Genomic DNA, 15,608 nt, shown 5'->3' on the forward strand with positions numbered 1-15,608 from the left:
TTCTACCTGTCAAACCAAATATAGGACCTCTTGACTAGTTACTTACACTTTAGGGGGATGCCTGGACTTTCGATTTTTATACGTAATTTTCCTGTGTGTTGGCCATTTTGGGTTTTACCATTGCTTATATTCCACCCTTTCTTTTCTTTTTCTAGGAAATGCTGTTGAAAAGAGCTGCAGATCTGGTGGAGGCGCTCTATGGGACACCACACAATAACCAGGTTAGGTGCTCGCATTTTGCACTCTCTTGAGTTTAACTTTTATTGCTCGATAAAAACACTCACCTCAACCTGCCACTTTGTAGGACATCATTTTGAAGCGCGCCGCAGACATCGCTGAAGCCCTGTACAGTGTCCCCAGGAATCCCAGCCAGATCCCAGCTCTCTCCAGCTCTCCAGCTCACAGTGGCATGATGGGCATCAATTCTTACGGCGGCCAGCTTGGGGTCAGCATCTCAGAGTCAACACAGGGAAATAATCAAGGTACTACCTTTCTCAGAGTCAAAAGTCAAACATCTTATACATTTAAAAGGTTGGTTCTGCTGGAGTGGAAGGAGTTAAAGCTTGATTCTTATGCCATCAAAAGAGTGTGTCCCAGATAAGCAATGCAATCATTGGATTATCTCAACATTAGGTGTATTGTTAGACTTTGAGCTCTTTAGGTACCTGGCAGGATCCTTTAACTGGAAACATCTAAGAATAAGATTAAGTATTGTGAATTTAGAAGAGTTTAGGCTTACTAATACTAGATTTACAGGTATTATTTGAATAAAATCTACACTTCTGCTATTGTGATCATCAAACTGAATAATGGAAAGAAGCTGAGTTATTGCCATTATTGTTACTTACTCCCAAATTCCTAGTGCCAAGGGTGAATGGCTTAGATTTGTTTGGTAACTTCTATTTGTGTATTATCTCATATATATATATATATATATATATATATATGCAAACGTATACAAATATATAAATACAGCAACACAGTTAACTGTGCTTTTACATGTAAAGCATATTGAGTAAAGGTTTTTGTCATTGAGGTTTTTATTAAGGTGCTAAATTTATCATAAATCATTTTTAAAAAGGAGTAAATGTTTCTGCTGATGTACCTAACCTTGGGATAGTTTTATTTCTAATTCTCTCATCCACTGCAAGGGAATTCCTCAGTCTCACGCTCAGGGTGAGTTCTTCTTACAGAAATATGGGTGGGACATATTATTACCTTTTTTTTTTTCCCCTAAATGTGGGTCATTTCTTAAATAGCTTTAGAGACAGTTATCCTATGTGGGTTATTTCAGGATAGATTAGGCGAGGTCTCTGTGCTGGGGTTTCAGAAGTACGGGGAGGACTCATCCCACTCTGGATTGGATCTCCGTGCATTCGATTGCTGATGCTTCCAAGTCTTTGGTCAAAGAACAGCCCATTTATTTATTTTTTTAACTTATTTTTTAAAATTGAAGTGTAGTTGCTTTACAATGTCGCACTAATTTCTGCTGTACAGAAAAATGACTCCATTATACACATATGTACATTCTTTTTTTAAAAAATATATTTATTTATTTTTGGCTGTGTTGGGTCTTCGTTTCTGTGCGAGGGCTTTCTCTACTTGCAGCAAGCGGGGGCCACTCTTCATCGTGGTGCGCGGGCCTCTCACTATCGCGGCCTCTCGTTGCGGAGCACAGGCTCCAGACGCGCAGGCTCAGTAGTTGTGGCTCACGGGCCCAGCTGCTCCGCGGCATGTGGGATCTTCCCAGACTAGGGCTCGAACCCGTGTCCCCTGCATTGGCAGGCAGATTCTCAACCACTGTGCCACCAGGGAAGCCCTACATTCTTTTTTATATTCTTTTCCATTATGGTTTATCCCAGGAGATTGGATATAGTTCCCTGTGCTATACAGTAGGACCTTGTTGTTTATCCATTCTAAATGTAACAGTTTGCATCTATTATCCCCGAACTCCCAATCCATCCTTGCCCCTACCTCCCCTCCACCTTGGTAACCACAAGTCTGTTCTCTATGTCTGTGAGTCTCTTTCTGTTTCCCAGATTGGTTCATTTGTGCCGTATTTTAGATTCCACATGTAAGTGATATCATATGGTATTTGTCCTTCTCTTTCCAACTTACTTCACTTAGTATGATAAGCTCTGGTTTTATCCATGTTGCTGCAAATGGCATTATTTCGAAAGAACAGCCCATTTAGATGAACTTATCAATGCATTTTAAATGAAAATGTTCCCCACCCCTCACAGCAGGGCATGGTAACAACTTCCAACTTCTATAGCTGTGATCTTCAGAGTGCTAGTGCCTCTTGAAATGTTATTAGGATGCCTTTTCCCCATCACACCCAGAAAAGATGCTATGTTACGTTAAATTTGGGAAACACTAGGTTAGCGAAGTTAAACCGGTTTATTTATTCTCCGGGCCCTTCATATACGAATCTTCAATATGCTACGGTACGCACCATCTGCCAAGCTTTATTTGACCACAGAACGCTTTTCTCAGTGATACCCATCAGTGTCTCAGAGGGCTCTAGCGTTACATGAAATAGGATTTGGGAGGTGTCACTGGCACACTGCCGTTAGTCATTCACTCCTTGGTGTGAGTTGGAGATGTTGACTGCCAACGGGAAAGAGGAGGAAGGGGGGAATTACAGGGATATGGTTTTGTGTGAGATGGGGAAGAGACAGGAAGGTATAAAAAGTTTGAAGACAAACTACAGACTTTTCCACTAGAGCCCACAGTCAACTTGGAATTCTATAGACTGGGGGCCACGTGGACCTATGCTGCCATATTTGGTCTGTGCTGTGTGTGTGTGTGCGTGCGTGCGTGTGTGTACAGGTTCACTTATCTGGGCTTTCTGTGTGCTGTGTGTGTGCGTGTGTGCCTGTGTGTGCACGCGCGTGTGTGTGTGCTGTGTGTGCGTGTGTGTACAGGTTCATCTATCTGGGCTTTCTCTGTGTGTGTATGTGTGTGTGTACAGGTTCATCTATCTGGGCTTTGTGTGTGTGTGTGTGTGTGTGTGTGCGTGTGTGTGCTGTGTGTGTGTACAGGTTCACTTATCTGGGCTTTGTGTGTGTGTGTGTGCTGTGTGTGTGTGCGTGTGCTGTGTGTGTGTGTGTGTGTGTGTGTACAGGTTCATCTATCTGGGCTTTCTGTGTGTGTGTGCTGTGTGTGTGTGCGCACGTGCGTGTGTGTGCTCTGTGTGTGTGTGTGTACGTGTGTACAGGTTCACTTACCTGGGCTTTCTCTCTGTCGTCCAGGATACATCCGCAACACAAGCAGCATCTCTCCGCGGGGCTACTCTTCCAGCTCCACCCCTCAGCAGTCTAACTACAGCACCTCCAGTAACAGTATGAACGGCTACAGCAACGTCCCTATGGCCAACCTGGGTGTCCCGGGATCTCCAGGATTCCTAAACGGCTCCCCCACAGGCTCCCCTTATGGAAGTAAGTGCCCTGTCCGTCCCTCCGGCTCTCCCCGTCTCTCTATCCCTGGCTTTTACTCTTCAGCCTTTTGAGGGAGAGTAGCATTCCAACATCTTACTGACTCAACGGAGGAGTGGTCCTTCCTGCCTTTTGTACTTTTCCTTTAGTGGACTTGGGCTCATCTGGTTACTCAGAGCCTTTCAAGGGAGAGAAGAGGAGTGAAACGATTTCCTTTTTACAGGGAAACAATAGATGTGGCTCGTGTAGATGAGAGCGAGGAATTACGATTCCAATTCAGTTAACATTCTGTATACTCTTCATTAGGCACTTTCAGATGTAGTGTTTTATTTAGTCTTCACAGGAATTCTCTGAGGTCAGTATAGGCAAGGAGGTTTAGGTACCCAGCAGTTAACTGACGTGTGCAAGATCACACAGCTAGAATGGAGCAGGACAAGATCTGGACGCAGAGTTGATGACTTCGGGTTATTCTGTGTAACACACCATCTCCCTCTTCACTTTGTTACAAGGCTCTCCCCTCCCCTATGTACCTCCAGAGAGACGGAACTTGACTGCCGGTGACAGTGTAATATATGGGGACAGAAGCTCTTGATCCTAATCTGTGGGCTAGCAGCAAGCTAGACGTTCTAGGAAGTTATGAAAACTCGTTCGGGTGGCTTTGGGGGCTAAGCTGGGACCTTGCACAGTGAGCCCAGGAGCCTCAGAGAAGATGAGGCCACTTAGGGAATATTCCAGGCTGGGGGAGAAGCCACCGTGGAGAGTCTGAGTGATTGAGTGGAGTGTCCTTGAAATGCTGTACCTTGTTGCAAGGCTCTGCTGCCCAGAGCGGTTCCCTCGTGCCAGGAACAAGGGCGAGTCAAGGCCATTTCTACCGCAGCTCGGGAAGTGGTGCCAAGGGTCTGGAGGCCACTGCTCTCAGCCTTTGGGCCTGTGGTTCCCTGGGGACACACATCCAGGAGTTACTTCTGGGTTATCTGTTCAATTCATTACACTCAACGCTCTACTAAGTGCGGTGAAGATATAGTAGCCAAGCAGCAGAGGTTGGTTCTCCCAGGACAACTAAAATCTCGTTGCTGCAAAGACATGAGTTCTTCATGGTGTCCTGTCAGATGGCCAATTAGATCAATGAGATCAGAGGGACTGAGGAAAACAAACTGTTGCTTGCTTCATTTATTTATTTACTTACTTACTTGTTTTTACCTTCTCTTGTTCCCAAAATGTTCTGGGGGAATATTAATAGTCAGATGGGTAGGATGAAAGTGTAAAATAGAAACTATAAGAAACAGATAAAAGAAAAAAATATGTATCGGAAAATTAGATGAATCCAAGGGTTAGTACGGATGCCGTTTGGTCTATTCAAGGGAGTCATTAATTTGGTTCGGAGGCTTACAAGATGGTAAAGCAAAGAGACAAACACTATTTGTTATAAAATTTTATGTCCACACATTATTATTAGTAGCAATAGTAGTAGTAGTAGTAGCAGCCGCTCAAGAGAAACCTGATTTTTCTGCGGCTGAGACCTTGGAGAGATTTCTCCCATGCATCCTTGTGGAGAGGGTACCCTATGTGCAGAAGGGACCACATCTTCAATAGCCCCTGCAAGTGATACAAGGGCAAAAGAGCCATTGTGTAAATAATGTCACATGATAACGGTCACAACAGTAAGAGTAATTTACAATCACATTCCACCTTAGAGCTTAAAAAGCGTGTTCACACATAGAGTCCAATCAGATCCTCACAACCATATAATATGGATATAATAATCATAATAATTTATTATGTATACAATTTACATGTTTATATATTTATTAATATAATTTATGATACTAGTATCATCATCATTTTCCCTTCTAAGATATGAAGGGTTATTAAATGACTTACTCAAGGGTTCATTGCCAATAAACAGTAAAAATGTGGCTAGATCATATGCCATCAGATTCAGGATATCATGTTTTTAAATTATTCAATAATATTAAAAATATTTCGTGTCTTTATAACACATTATTAAGCTGAGCCGTATGAAACCACCTCTTTTTCATTTCCAAAAATGTGTAATTTCATATGTTCAATCATACATACATGGTTGAACCATGTGAAATTCTCATTTTTGTAGATCAAAAATGGTTAATATAACAATATAGTGTTTAGTGTGGTGATGGGGGAGGGAAAGAGAAAAAAAAGACAGGAAGGGGTGGGTGGGGTGTGGGTGGAGAGACAGAAAGAGAGAGAGAGAGAGAGTGAATGGATGAACGAAATTGCCCATCTGGTGTGGATGGCTTGATGTTTCTTACTAGGTAATTCATTCGGTAGAAAGGGACCCTTCCCACTCTAGCAAGTGACAACTTCCTTCCACTACTATCCTTTCTTGATTAATCTCACTGCCACAAGAAAAATAGTAACACCCTGTCTTCAAGTCACCCATTAAAACAAGAGAGCATACACAACATAGAAAGAGGAAGGTGCCCTGCCCAGAGGGAGTGGGAAACACAGCAGAGAATGTCCTCTTGTTTCCTACTGGGTCTGTGAGACCCCTTGCACCTTCCTTTTCTGAGGAATGGTCTGAAGGAATTGCAAACTGGGAATGGAATTCCAAACAGTGCATTTATTACAATAAAATCCCCTACTGCAAAAATACTGAATACCCTACGGAGTTCATTACAATAGGACGTGACCTGTATTTTCTACCCAGCTAAGTCTCAAATTCTCTGGGAAATACAAAAAATTTTTTTTAAATAAAAAAAAATTAAAAAGCTCAGGGGGATACCATTTCGTCAGTTCAGTTGCTTGTGTCTGAAAACACCCTTCTCTGATTTTTCATTTTATTTTTTAAACTAGTCTGATGTGGCCGGGCCATGCCATGGAGCAATCACTTGCCAGAGACGTTAAAAAGAAATAAAGCCAAACCTCTCGGTCAAGTTGACTTGCATGACGGCCAGTGCAGAGTATCAAAACCCTGCATCTTTACTGTTTTTGCTCTCACACCACTTCAAAAATGGCCAAACAGATGTTTTTTCAATTTCACATACAAACTTCACTTCCTGGCGGTAGCGGTATGTGCCAAGTTCCAGCTCAGTGCAAGTTTTTATGGCTGAATTCTAAACCCCTGACAATAGGAGGTTATAATGAAACGCTGACAGACCCCTTAGTGCCAACAAATGCAATGGCTCGATGCAAAGGAGGATGTGTGCCTGGTGAGTTCCAGCTGGGACGGTGCAAGCCAATCAATCCTTAGAAGAAAAGTGGTTTTTCCTTAACTCCCCATGTTCACAGAGATTTCTGGGCTAGAAGTGCTTGCCTTTACTTTGGCCTCTATCCATAGAGAGAGGTGTCCGGAGAAATTTTCAATTTCAAGTATGTGTGATCAACTTTCCTAAAACAGTACACTCTGGTGTCCCCAGAGATGTTCTACTCAACAAGCCTGCAACACCCAAGGGACCACTTCTTCCAAAGTAGAATAGCCACCAAGCACATGCAAAGTTTGGAACAAGATCCATACAGACAGAATCCAACCTGGCCTCAGGGATTCCTACTTCAGTTATATAGTCTTAGAGTCTGTCCCAGGCCTCAGTATTTTCATGTTTTCAAAAATAAATATCAAGACATTTTCTGTCGTGGAGTGTTAAATGATTATGGTAGAACATTTAGAACATGTGCAAATAGTTTTTAAAAGAAAGTACACTCCCATCGTAAAAAACCACCTTGTTAATATTTTGGTGTATTTCTATTGTCTTTTTCTTCAGAAAGGAAAAAAAAGTATCCTATGACAATTGTACCATTCTCACTGTAGACGCATTTGAAAAGCAATATCCTATGACAATTGTAACATTCTCACTGTAGACGCATTGAAAAGCACGCCTGTGTAAAAAAGAAAAGAAAAATGACACACTTTTATTTCTATGCAGAGATAACCATGGTTAACTTTTAAAGTATAGCCTTGCAGTTATGGATAGATACATTTTGAAAATTACAGCATCTGCTCTGATGCACAGCTAATGGGTTTCAGCCATAAGATCAATGAAAAAGACAGCAGAAGAAAAATGGCAAAATTCTCAGTCACAGATATGAAGCTAGGCACCATAAAATCCAGCAGTGCAGACCTGTGTCCTAAGAATGGAGAACAGATATTAGGAGTGGCGTTTGCATTGCAAAGTTAACGATAGTCAACAAGCTTCTCCCAGGAATTTGTGAAATTTATCAGCCTCTTTGCTTTTTCCTAGCAGAACAGTTAACAGACAACCTTGTTTACAGGCAGTTAAGCCTTAGATCAAAGGGGCACATTAACATCCAGGAAAGCTATTATGCCTATTGCTCAGGATTATATTATTTTTTCCCAAAGAAATAGAGATTTTCCGTTTGTTTCTTTTAACAGCTTTTGCTGCTTTCTGCTACATCAAAAGTAATACATGTTCTTTGTAGGAAATTTTGAAAATACAGACAAGTAAGAGAAAGAAATTTAAGAATCTTCACAATTCTGTCAGCCAGATATCGTCATTAAAAATTTGGATGTGTATCACATCCTGCTAGACTTTTGCTTTGTGTATTTTTTAAAAAATAAGTGGGCTCATTGTCTATGTTGTTATGTAATCTGCTTTAGTCATCTGAGGAGGCGTATCTTTCCATGCCATTAAATATTCTTCTCCAATATTAGTTTTAATGTTTGCATAGTGTTCCATTTTATGGACCTAATATAGTTTACCCTATTGCTGGTCACTTCACTTATTTCCCAGTTTTTCAAGACTATAAAAAAGCCCTTGGATTTTTTTTTTATTTTTTGCACATTTATGATTATCTCCTTGGGATTAATTTCTAGAAATTAAATTACTGGGTTAAAAATATGCACATTTTCAAATACTTTGATACATATTATTGAAGTCCCTCCAGAGAGGTTAGTACTCCCCTTAGAAAAGGAATAGTATCTGTCTCCCTGCCCTCTTAATTTTTTCTTAATCTTTATCAATTTGGCAAGTAAAAAATAACATCTCATTACTGTTTTAATTTGCATATGATTACTAATCGGTTTGACCATTTATAGGTCTATAAAGGCCTTTTGGTCATTTTCATTTTTCCTTCTGTGACATTCCTTTTCACTTCCCTTGCCCATTTTTCTAGTGGGATGTTCTCTGATTAATTTATAAAAACTTATTAGCTATTGAGAATCTGAATATATCTAAATAATTATGATATTTTTCCTAATTTGTCATTTGCCTTTTCTGTATGTGTCACAGAAATAGTTTTGTCATGTCTTATGATGTTCTGTTTAGGTTTTGGGGTTGAAAGGATTAGGTAAATTACATAACTTCCTAATTTTTCTACTAGCTCCTTTATAATTTTGTTTTTACAAATAACTGTTTAATCCACTTCGATTTACTTTTGTGTTTAACACGAGGAAGCACTCTAAATTTTGTCTCCAAATGGCTAGCGTATTGTTCCCATGTGTTTATTTCCCCACTAATTTGAAATGTCACCTTTATTAAGTTCTAATTCTCACGTATACTCGGGTCTGTTTCTGGACTCTCTTTTCGCCAAGGACTTGTCTGCCTATTTCTATGCTAGTATAACACTGATTTCATTTGTGTAGGCTTATCATAAGTTTTAATATCTGTTAAGACAAATGCCTCCTTAAAAAAATTTTTTTTTAACAAAACTTTCTGGCTCTAACAGTGTTGTTGTTGTTTTAAATAGATAAATATAGAAGTTATGTTTGTTGACACACACAGATTAAAATTTCCTTTAGGCTTTTTATTATAGCCACATTAAATTTTAAATTTGGATGTAATTTGACATTTTACAAAAATTCTGTTAAAAATATTTTAAATGGGCATGTTACAGCTCTGTGCTTATTCAGAGAATTGTAACAATTCTTTTACGCCACTTGGTGAAGCTTGAAGCGACTCCTTTCCCACTGAGAGGCGGCCGTGCTAATGAGCCTACTTTTGGATCTGTTGCTAGAAAAGAAGTATTTGTAAAAGTGAGTCATATGCTGAATATAAATGGAACTGAGTGTGTGTGTGTGTGTCTAATTCACATTATAAAAACCCTCCTCTATCACGGTGTATGAGGGGAGATTCTGCTATTGCAAAATCAGAGACCAAGGTGCCATTCTGGTGCTCGCGTGGATCACGTAGTATGGCAGAGATTGGACGGTGGTCAGAATCAGGGGCTCCTGAGTCTCAGCTTTCCTTTGGCCTCTGATTCTGTGCCTTACAGAGAGAGGAGAGGACTCACCCACCCACCCTGCTCACACACACACACATTTCACTGATGCTAAAACCAAGGCTAGAAGAGGAGGCTGACTTAGAACTATGAATAAGATCCATTCTCAGTGCTTACACCTGTATCCTCTCCCATAACAATAGTGAATTAGCCAGATTTCTTCTTCATTTGCATCTTCAAGTATTACATGAGACTCTTTAAGGATTTTTTCCTCCTTTCCAATTTTTTCTTTTTTAATTTTTTATTGACGTATAGTTGAATTACAGTGTTGTGTTAATTACTGCTGTATAGCAAAGTGACTCAGTTATACATATATATACATTCTTTTTCATATTCTTTTCCATTATGGTTTATCACAGGATATTGAATGTAGTTCCCTGTGCTACACAGTAGGACCTTGTTTATTCATTCTATATATATTGATACCACCATTTTTTTCTTTTGATTCATATTACTTGTGGAAAGACCGAGATGTATTCGGATGCTTCCTTCTGCACTGCCCTTTAAATCAGGACCACTTCAGGATAAGAAGTTTTTAGATAAAGCTCTTTTTTTTTTTTTTGAAGTCTTTGGTTTGTCGTACGGCTGTAAAAGACATCATATTGGAGGTACGCTGTATGATTGCTTTACATAGGCAATTTGTGAACACAGCCCAAAGTCTATCTTTATATGGAGAGGGGGGAAATGGGGATCGAGTCTTCCACAGGACATCAGAACACTGGACCTTCAATTCACCTTGTACTTGGTCTTTGAACCATAACTCGCACTCATGTTCTCACTTTCAGATTTACTTTGTGGAGTATCTGGACCACTGATGGTATGAAGAAGTCAGCGCTCTTAGCCTTTGTCATGGCCTTTGCCATTACATTCCAGTAATTCTTTTACCAAGTCATGTGACTTGGACAGTTCAGAATTCTGGACATTATGCTAAAATGAGCCCCTGAAACTTGACCTTATACTATAAAATGCTATCTCGAACAATTCTACCCTTGTGAACTCAAGTTTACCCCTTTCTCGAGCAAGTTGAACCTAGGAGAAGATTATCTTCTTGTATGATGTGACTTGGTGGAGTGTCTGACATTAAGATGTGGGGCCCTTTGTTGTGTAAATTGCCTTTATTTTTCCTGGAAATCCACAACACTTAGTTTTTGGCTTCCTATGAGTCGCTTTAATGTTAATATTGGTATTTTTTTCTACACATCACATCAGAGGAGGCTGACTTGCAGCTTTATTTCCCAGGAGCTCTGAAAGTAGAGGAAGAAGGAGGTAATCTCTTAAATGTTAATAAACTTTTACATTTAATGAGGAAGTGGCCCATAGAGATGGTGCACTCAGAGAAGATGCCAGCCCTACAGAGCAAACCTCTGGTGCCCTGAGAATTGCCAGGGAAGCACATGGCTCCCAGACAGGACTACTTTTTAGGGTAAAAAAAGAGGTTTCTGTTTTTTAGTAGACTTGATAATTTTTCAGTTGTTGGTCTTAGCCTTCTCTTGTCGAGCTTCTACTCGTGGATTAAGACCTGTCACAGTTTCATCTCCTGCTGACACTTTCGTGACTCTTCCAGGCGGAAAAGCACTCTGCCCACTGTATCTCAGCGTCCTGTACACTCCTCCAATAGGACAATGACCCTATTCGTTGTTTTAATTGTTTATTCCTCCCACGGGACAGGGCAGGGACATGGTCACATTCAACTGCTTTTTGAATCCCTGGAATCAGGAACAATGCCTGGAATAAATTCGTAATTTCTCAATCAATGTGTAGAGGTTGTATGTACTGAAGAAAGAACTTAACTCCTAGATCTTTCTCTTTCTAAAAAAGGATTGTGCATTTGCTTTCCAGTCATGTCATCAAGTCCCACTGTTGGATCTTCCAGCACGTCCTCCATCCTCCCATTTTCCTCTTCAGTTTTTCCTGCTGTCAAACAGAAGAGTGCCTTTGCCCCTGTCATCAGGCCCCAAGGCTCCCCTTCGCCCGCTTGCTCCAGTGGCAATGGAAATGGATTCAGAGGTAAGCAAAGTAGCGCCTTGGGCATCAGCGTGATACATGTGCCACAGGGTCAGCAAAGTAAGAGCAAACAGCTCAGCGTCCTTCTGTATCTCTAGCCATTTACCTCCAAGGAGATGCTTTGGTGTTTGCATCGTGAGACCCGAATGACTTGTACACCTGGGCTAGTTCTCTCTCCAAGAGCAAGATGGGGGAATAACAGAGAAGTCGGACCACTCTGCAAGGACACAGATTAACTATGGTGGGGTCACATGTACCCTCTAGGAGCGTCGGACTCCCCAGACCTCTGCTTTTCACAAGGCCATGTCACTATTGCCCAGAGGGTGCCTGGCCACCAGAGCAGATGCCACACGGTGACTACTGCTTACCGAATCGGCTTGCCATCTGCAGCGTGTTCCCAGTCCCATGGCACGAATGGACGAGACCCATCAGGAGAAACGAGCAAGTTCTGAGAATTCTGGTTACGTGCTGGTCAAATTGATAGCAGGTGCCTGATCAGGGGTGGGGTAGGGAAGAAAGAAAAAAAGACATACTGGGTCTAAGAACAAACATTAATATCCCCCGTCAAACCCAGTTTTGAGCAATGTCCTAAAATATAATATGACATGACATAGCACGAATGTGATGAGTACATGAGAATCTAATCATCTCATTGTGAATGGGAGGCAGCTGATGGCAAAGGAGCAAATTGGAAACTGCTGAACGCCAGGGAGCTTAACGACCCACATTATTTTTAGGCTGCTCCCTGCGTCTTGACATGAAAACATTCACGACAAGCAGTGTTGGATGAAACCAAAGAGGGCAGAGGTTTGGTTAACCCCTCGTGGATCAAAGCCTCTGAGGTCAGCAGAGCCTCGAATGGGCTGTGCTGTCCCTGGAATGGCATCTGCCTAGTGGCTTTATTGATGGCGCAGGGGTTCCCGAGCCTTTGGGGACACCCGTGAGGGTGCAGTCACCCGTTGTGGCCAAGCACAGCTCTGGGAGGTACGTCAGGTTCCTGACACATTCTACCATTGGAGCGATGGTACCTCCTTGAAGTCAAGTGACTTGACAGACAGACAAACTGTGAAATAAGAGTTGAAAGCCCAGCCCTCAGAAGAGCCCCTAAAAATTCTTTTGCTTCTAACTAGACAAAGCAGCTGGGTCTACATGCCGCCCAGCATGGGAGTAGTTGGAAACATCTGTATATTTGAAGGAAAAAAAAATATATGTATTTGCTTTTTATCCAGATGTCAGATCCAGAGAGAAACAGGCTCCGCCTGTAGCTAAGCGTCTCCACCTGCCGCACCTCCCAACAAAGACCAGTGGTTTCTAGCCTGTCATTAGGGGACATGCTCAGAACTTTTCCCACGATGGCTTCACCTCCAGACTGGGAAAGGAAAACAATTGCTGAATTTTTGCTGCATATTCCCCTTCCCTATCTATCTCCCCTTCAGCAATATGACTCCCCTTTCCAAGTACTATGGTTTTAGTCATGTCCCTTAAACCTGGCAGGGCTGCAGCAACATGGATGGACCTAGAGATTGTCATACTGAGTGAAGTAAGTCAGACAGAGAAAGACAAATATCGTATGATATGGCTTATATGTGGAATCTAAAAAAAGGGTACAAAGGAACTCGTACCTATCTACAAAACAGAAATAGAGTTACAGATGTAGAAAACAAACTTATGGTTACCAGGGGGTAAGGGGAGGAGGGATAAATTGGGGGATTGGGATTGACATATACACACTACTATATATACAATAGATAACTAATAAGGACCTACTGTATAGCCCAGGGCACTCTACTCAATACTCTGTAATGGCCTATATGGGAAAAGAAGCTCAAAAAGAGTAGATATATGTATATGTATAACTGATTCACTCTGCTGTACAGCAGAAACTAACACAGCATTGTAAATCGACTAGACTCCAAGAAAAATTTTAAAAAACACAAACAAACCTGGCAGGGGCCACAAAGGTTTCGTTGGGGAAATGCAGAGTGAGAGGCCCAAGAAAGACTAAGGGCGAGGGCAAGTGCAGGTGCAGGAGGACAGGAGGGGTACAGCCCTTCCTTCATCCCAGGCAACTCTTGCAAATATTTTCAGCTTCACTTTAAGGAAGAAAAGTGCAACTTGACTGCCACTTGCCACCCCTTCCCCAGCCCCCCTCTCTCATGCAGGGACTGAGTCAGGGGAGCAGAGCTGGTTGACTTAGTTCCCTCTGGGTCTGTGCTGTCCAGGGAGACCCATCTGTGGGGCCTGTCCAGCTTGCAGCCCTCAGGGAGGCCAGGACAAAGTTTTCCCTGGCAGCCATGGCCTGGAATCCCCACCCTGCTAGTGGCTGCATGCCCAAGGGCCCCTGTGGTGTCACCTGGTCAGGGTGCAGTTGTCCCAAAGAGCTGGAACGGTCTGTGTGGTCACTGCAAGGTCTCCTGGTGGAGGCAGCAGCAGCTGAAATAGCCAGCAGACCCCCTCTAGGGTCCTCAGCCATGCGAGCTTCTGTCACTACCAGTGACACAGTGTCTGAGCAGCACATTCGTAACTGTGTGTGCAGGAGTGACAATTGAGTTGGTTACACACAGACACAGGTCCTGGGCTCTAGTTCATTTCTATAGAATCACTGAGACGTCCTGAGCCTCTTTGAGGTCCTACAACTCTCTCCAAATTTCCCTGGTGATTTGAACCTTAAGGAGGAGGAGGAGGATGGGGGGCAGGATGGAGGAGGAAAAGGTGGAGGGGAAGGAGACAACAACACTTAAATTAGGAGCTGGAGACTAAAAAACAAAGAACTATGAAAATACAAAGTAGTGTGTGGAGAAATAGGAGAGAATTCTGAGGAGAACCTCGAAGACTACCAACCGTGGGAAGAACACGGAACTTGACTTCAGCAGACATTGCAGGCTGTACCAGTGCATCCGTACCAGTCACCATCATCTGAGAGCCTCGGTCTCCTAGCCTGTTAAACAGGAGAACTGATCGCTCTACCCCAAGGTGGTTGAGAAGCAACGTGTGCGAAGAAGTAGGAAAGGTGAAGGACATTTCATACAGCAGAGAGAGGCTGGAGCTGACAAAGGATGCCTTCCAGAAGCCTTCACTCTGGTTCTTCCTCATTTTGGACCGGTGACTAGCAGTTCAAGGTCCAGCATCACCGGGTGTCCCGTTGGTGCAGAGAGGGAGAGAGCCACGCTGAGCTTGAATACACGGCCTGCAGTCACTGAATGAAGGGATCCTGGGGTGACGGGGGCTGAGTGGCAGGACGCCCCCTCCCTTTAGGGACAGTGGGCGAGTGTAAATGTGGCCTGAGACGGAGGCTGACCACAGGCTGAGAGGGAGTTTCTTCTCTCCACTTGCTCTAAGGTGAGGCGGTCTTAGTCACCTGCAGAGGGACTGTGCAGCCAACACTCTCCGAGACTCGCTGACTGTGCCTGGATCCCACGTGCAAGATGCTGAATCGAGTGCCTCATAGGAATGATCTTGTTCCAGCCTCTCGTGTGACCCAAAGGTGACGATCTTACTGGTATCACCGTTGTTAGTTAAGGAGCTCGCCCAGGGCCACACAGCCAGTGACTGATGACTTGAACTCAGACATTTTGACCCCAGAGCCTGCGCTCTGACAGCCCGCTGTCTCTCCGGGGACAGAAGTAGTATATAGGTCCTCTCTTCACCGTTCGCCCGTACCAACTTTCCACCTGGACTGAAGAGGGATTATTACATTCCCATGAAATGTCAAAGGTAAAAAGAAACTGGACAACGTGCAGTGTAGGATTCTCCCAAGTAACTGCTGCTTTCCGTCTGTTGGCTACGGTTTCTACAAGCAAACAGTCAGGGTCACCACGGAGCGGAGTGCAGCCCACGCGGTGTCGGGTGTGAGACCAGGAAGAAGGAAAATCCATGAAATCTGCTGTTCTTCAGTCATGCAGTGGATCTTGTTCTTGGAGAGGCTCTGCCCTTTTAATAAGCTCCTTAGATAAC

General features: G+C 42.8%; 1 protein-coding gene across 1 annotated transcript in view; it reads left to right on the forward strand.

The window, feature by feature from the left end:
• EBF2 (EBF transcription factor 2) overlaps window positions 1-15,608 on the forward strand; it is a 191,351-nt gene that overhangs the window by 171,175 nt on the left and 4,568 nt on the right. The window contains exons 12-15 of the mRNA XM_057547902.1: window positions 156-221; window positions 305-482; window positions 3,255-3,440; window positions 11,490-11,657. Coding sequence (XP_057403885.1) covers window positions 156-221; window positions 305-482; window positions 3,255-3,440; window positions 11,490-11,657 — 598 coding nt within the window. The remainder of the gene's footprint in view (window positions 1-155; window positions 222-304; window positions 483-3,254; window positions 3,441-11,489; window positions 11,658-15,608) is intronic.

This window comes from Balaenoptera acutorostrata, chromosome 6 (assembly GCF_949987535.1).
Source record: "Balaenoptera acutorostrata chromosome 6, mBalAcu1.1, whole genome shotgun sequence".
Classification (NCBI taxonomy): domain Eukaryota; kingdom Metazoa; phylum Chordata; class Mammalia; order Artiodactyla; family Balaenopteridae; genus Balaenoptera; species Balaenoptera acutorostrata.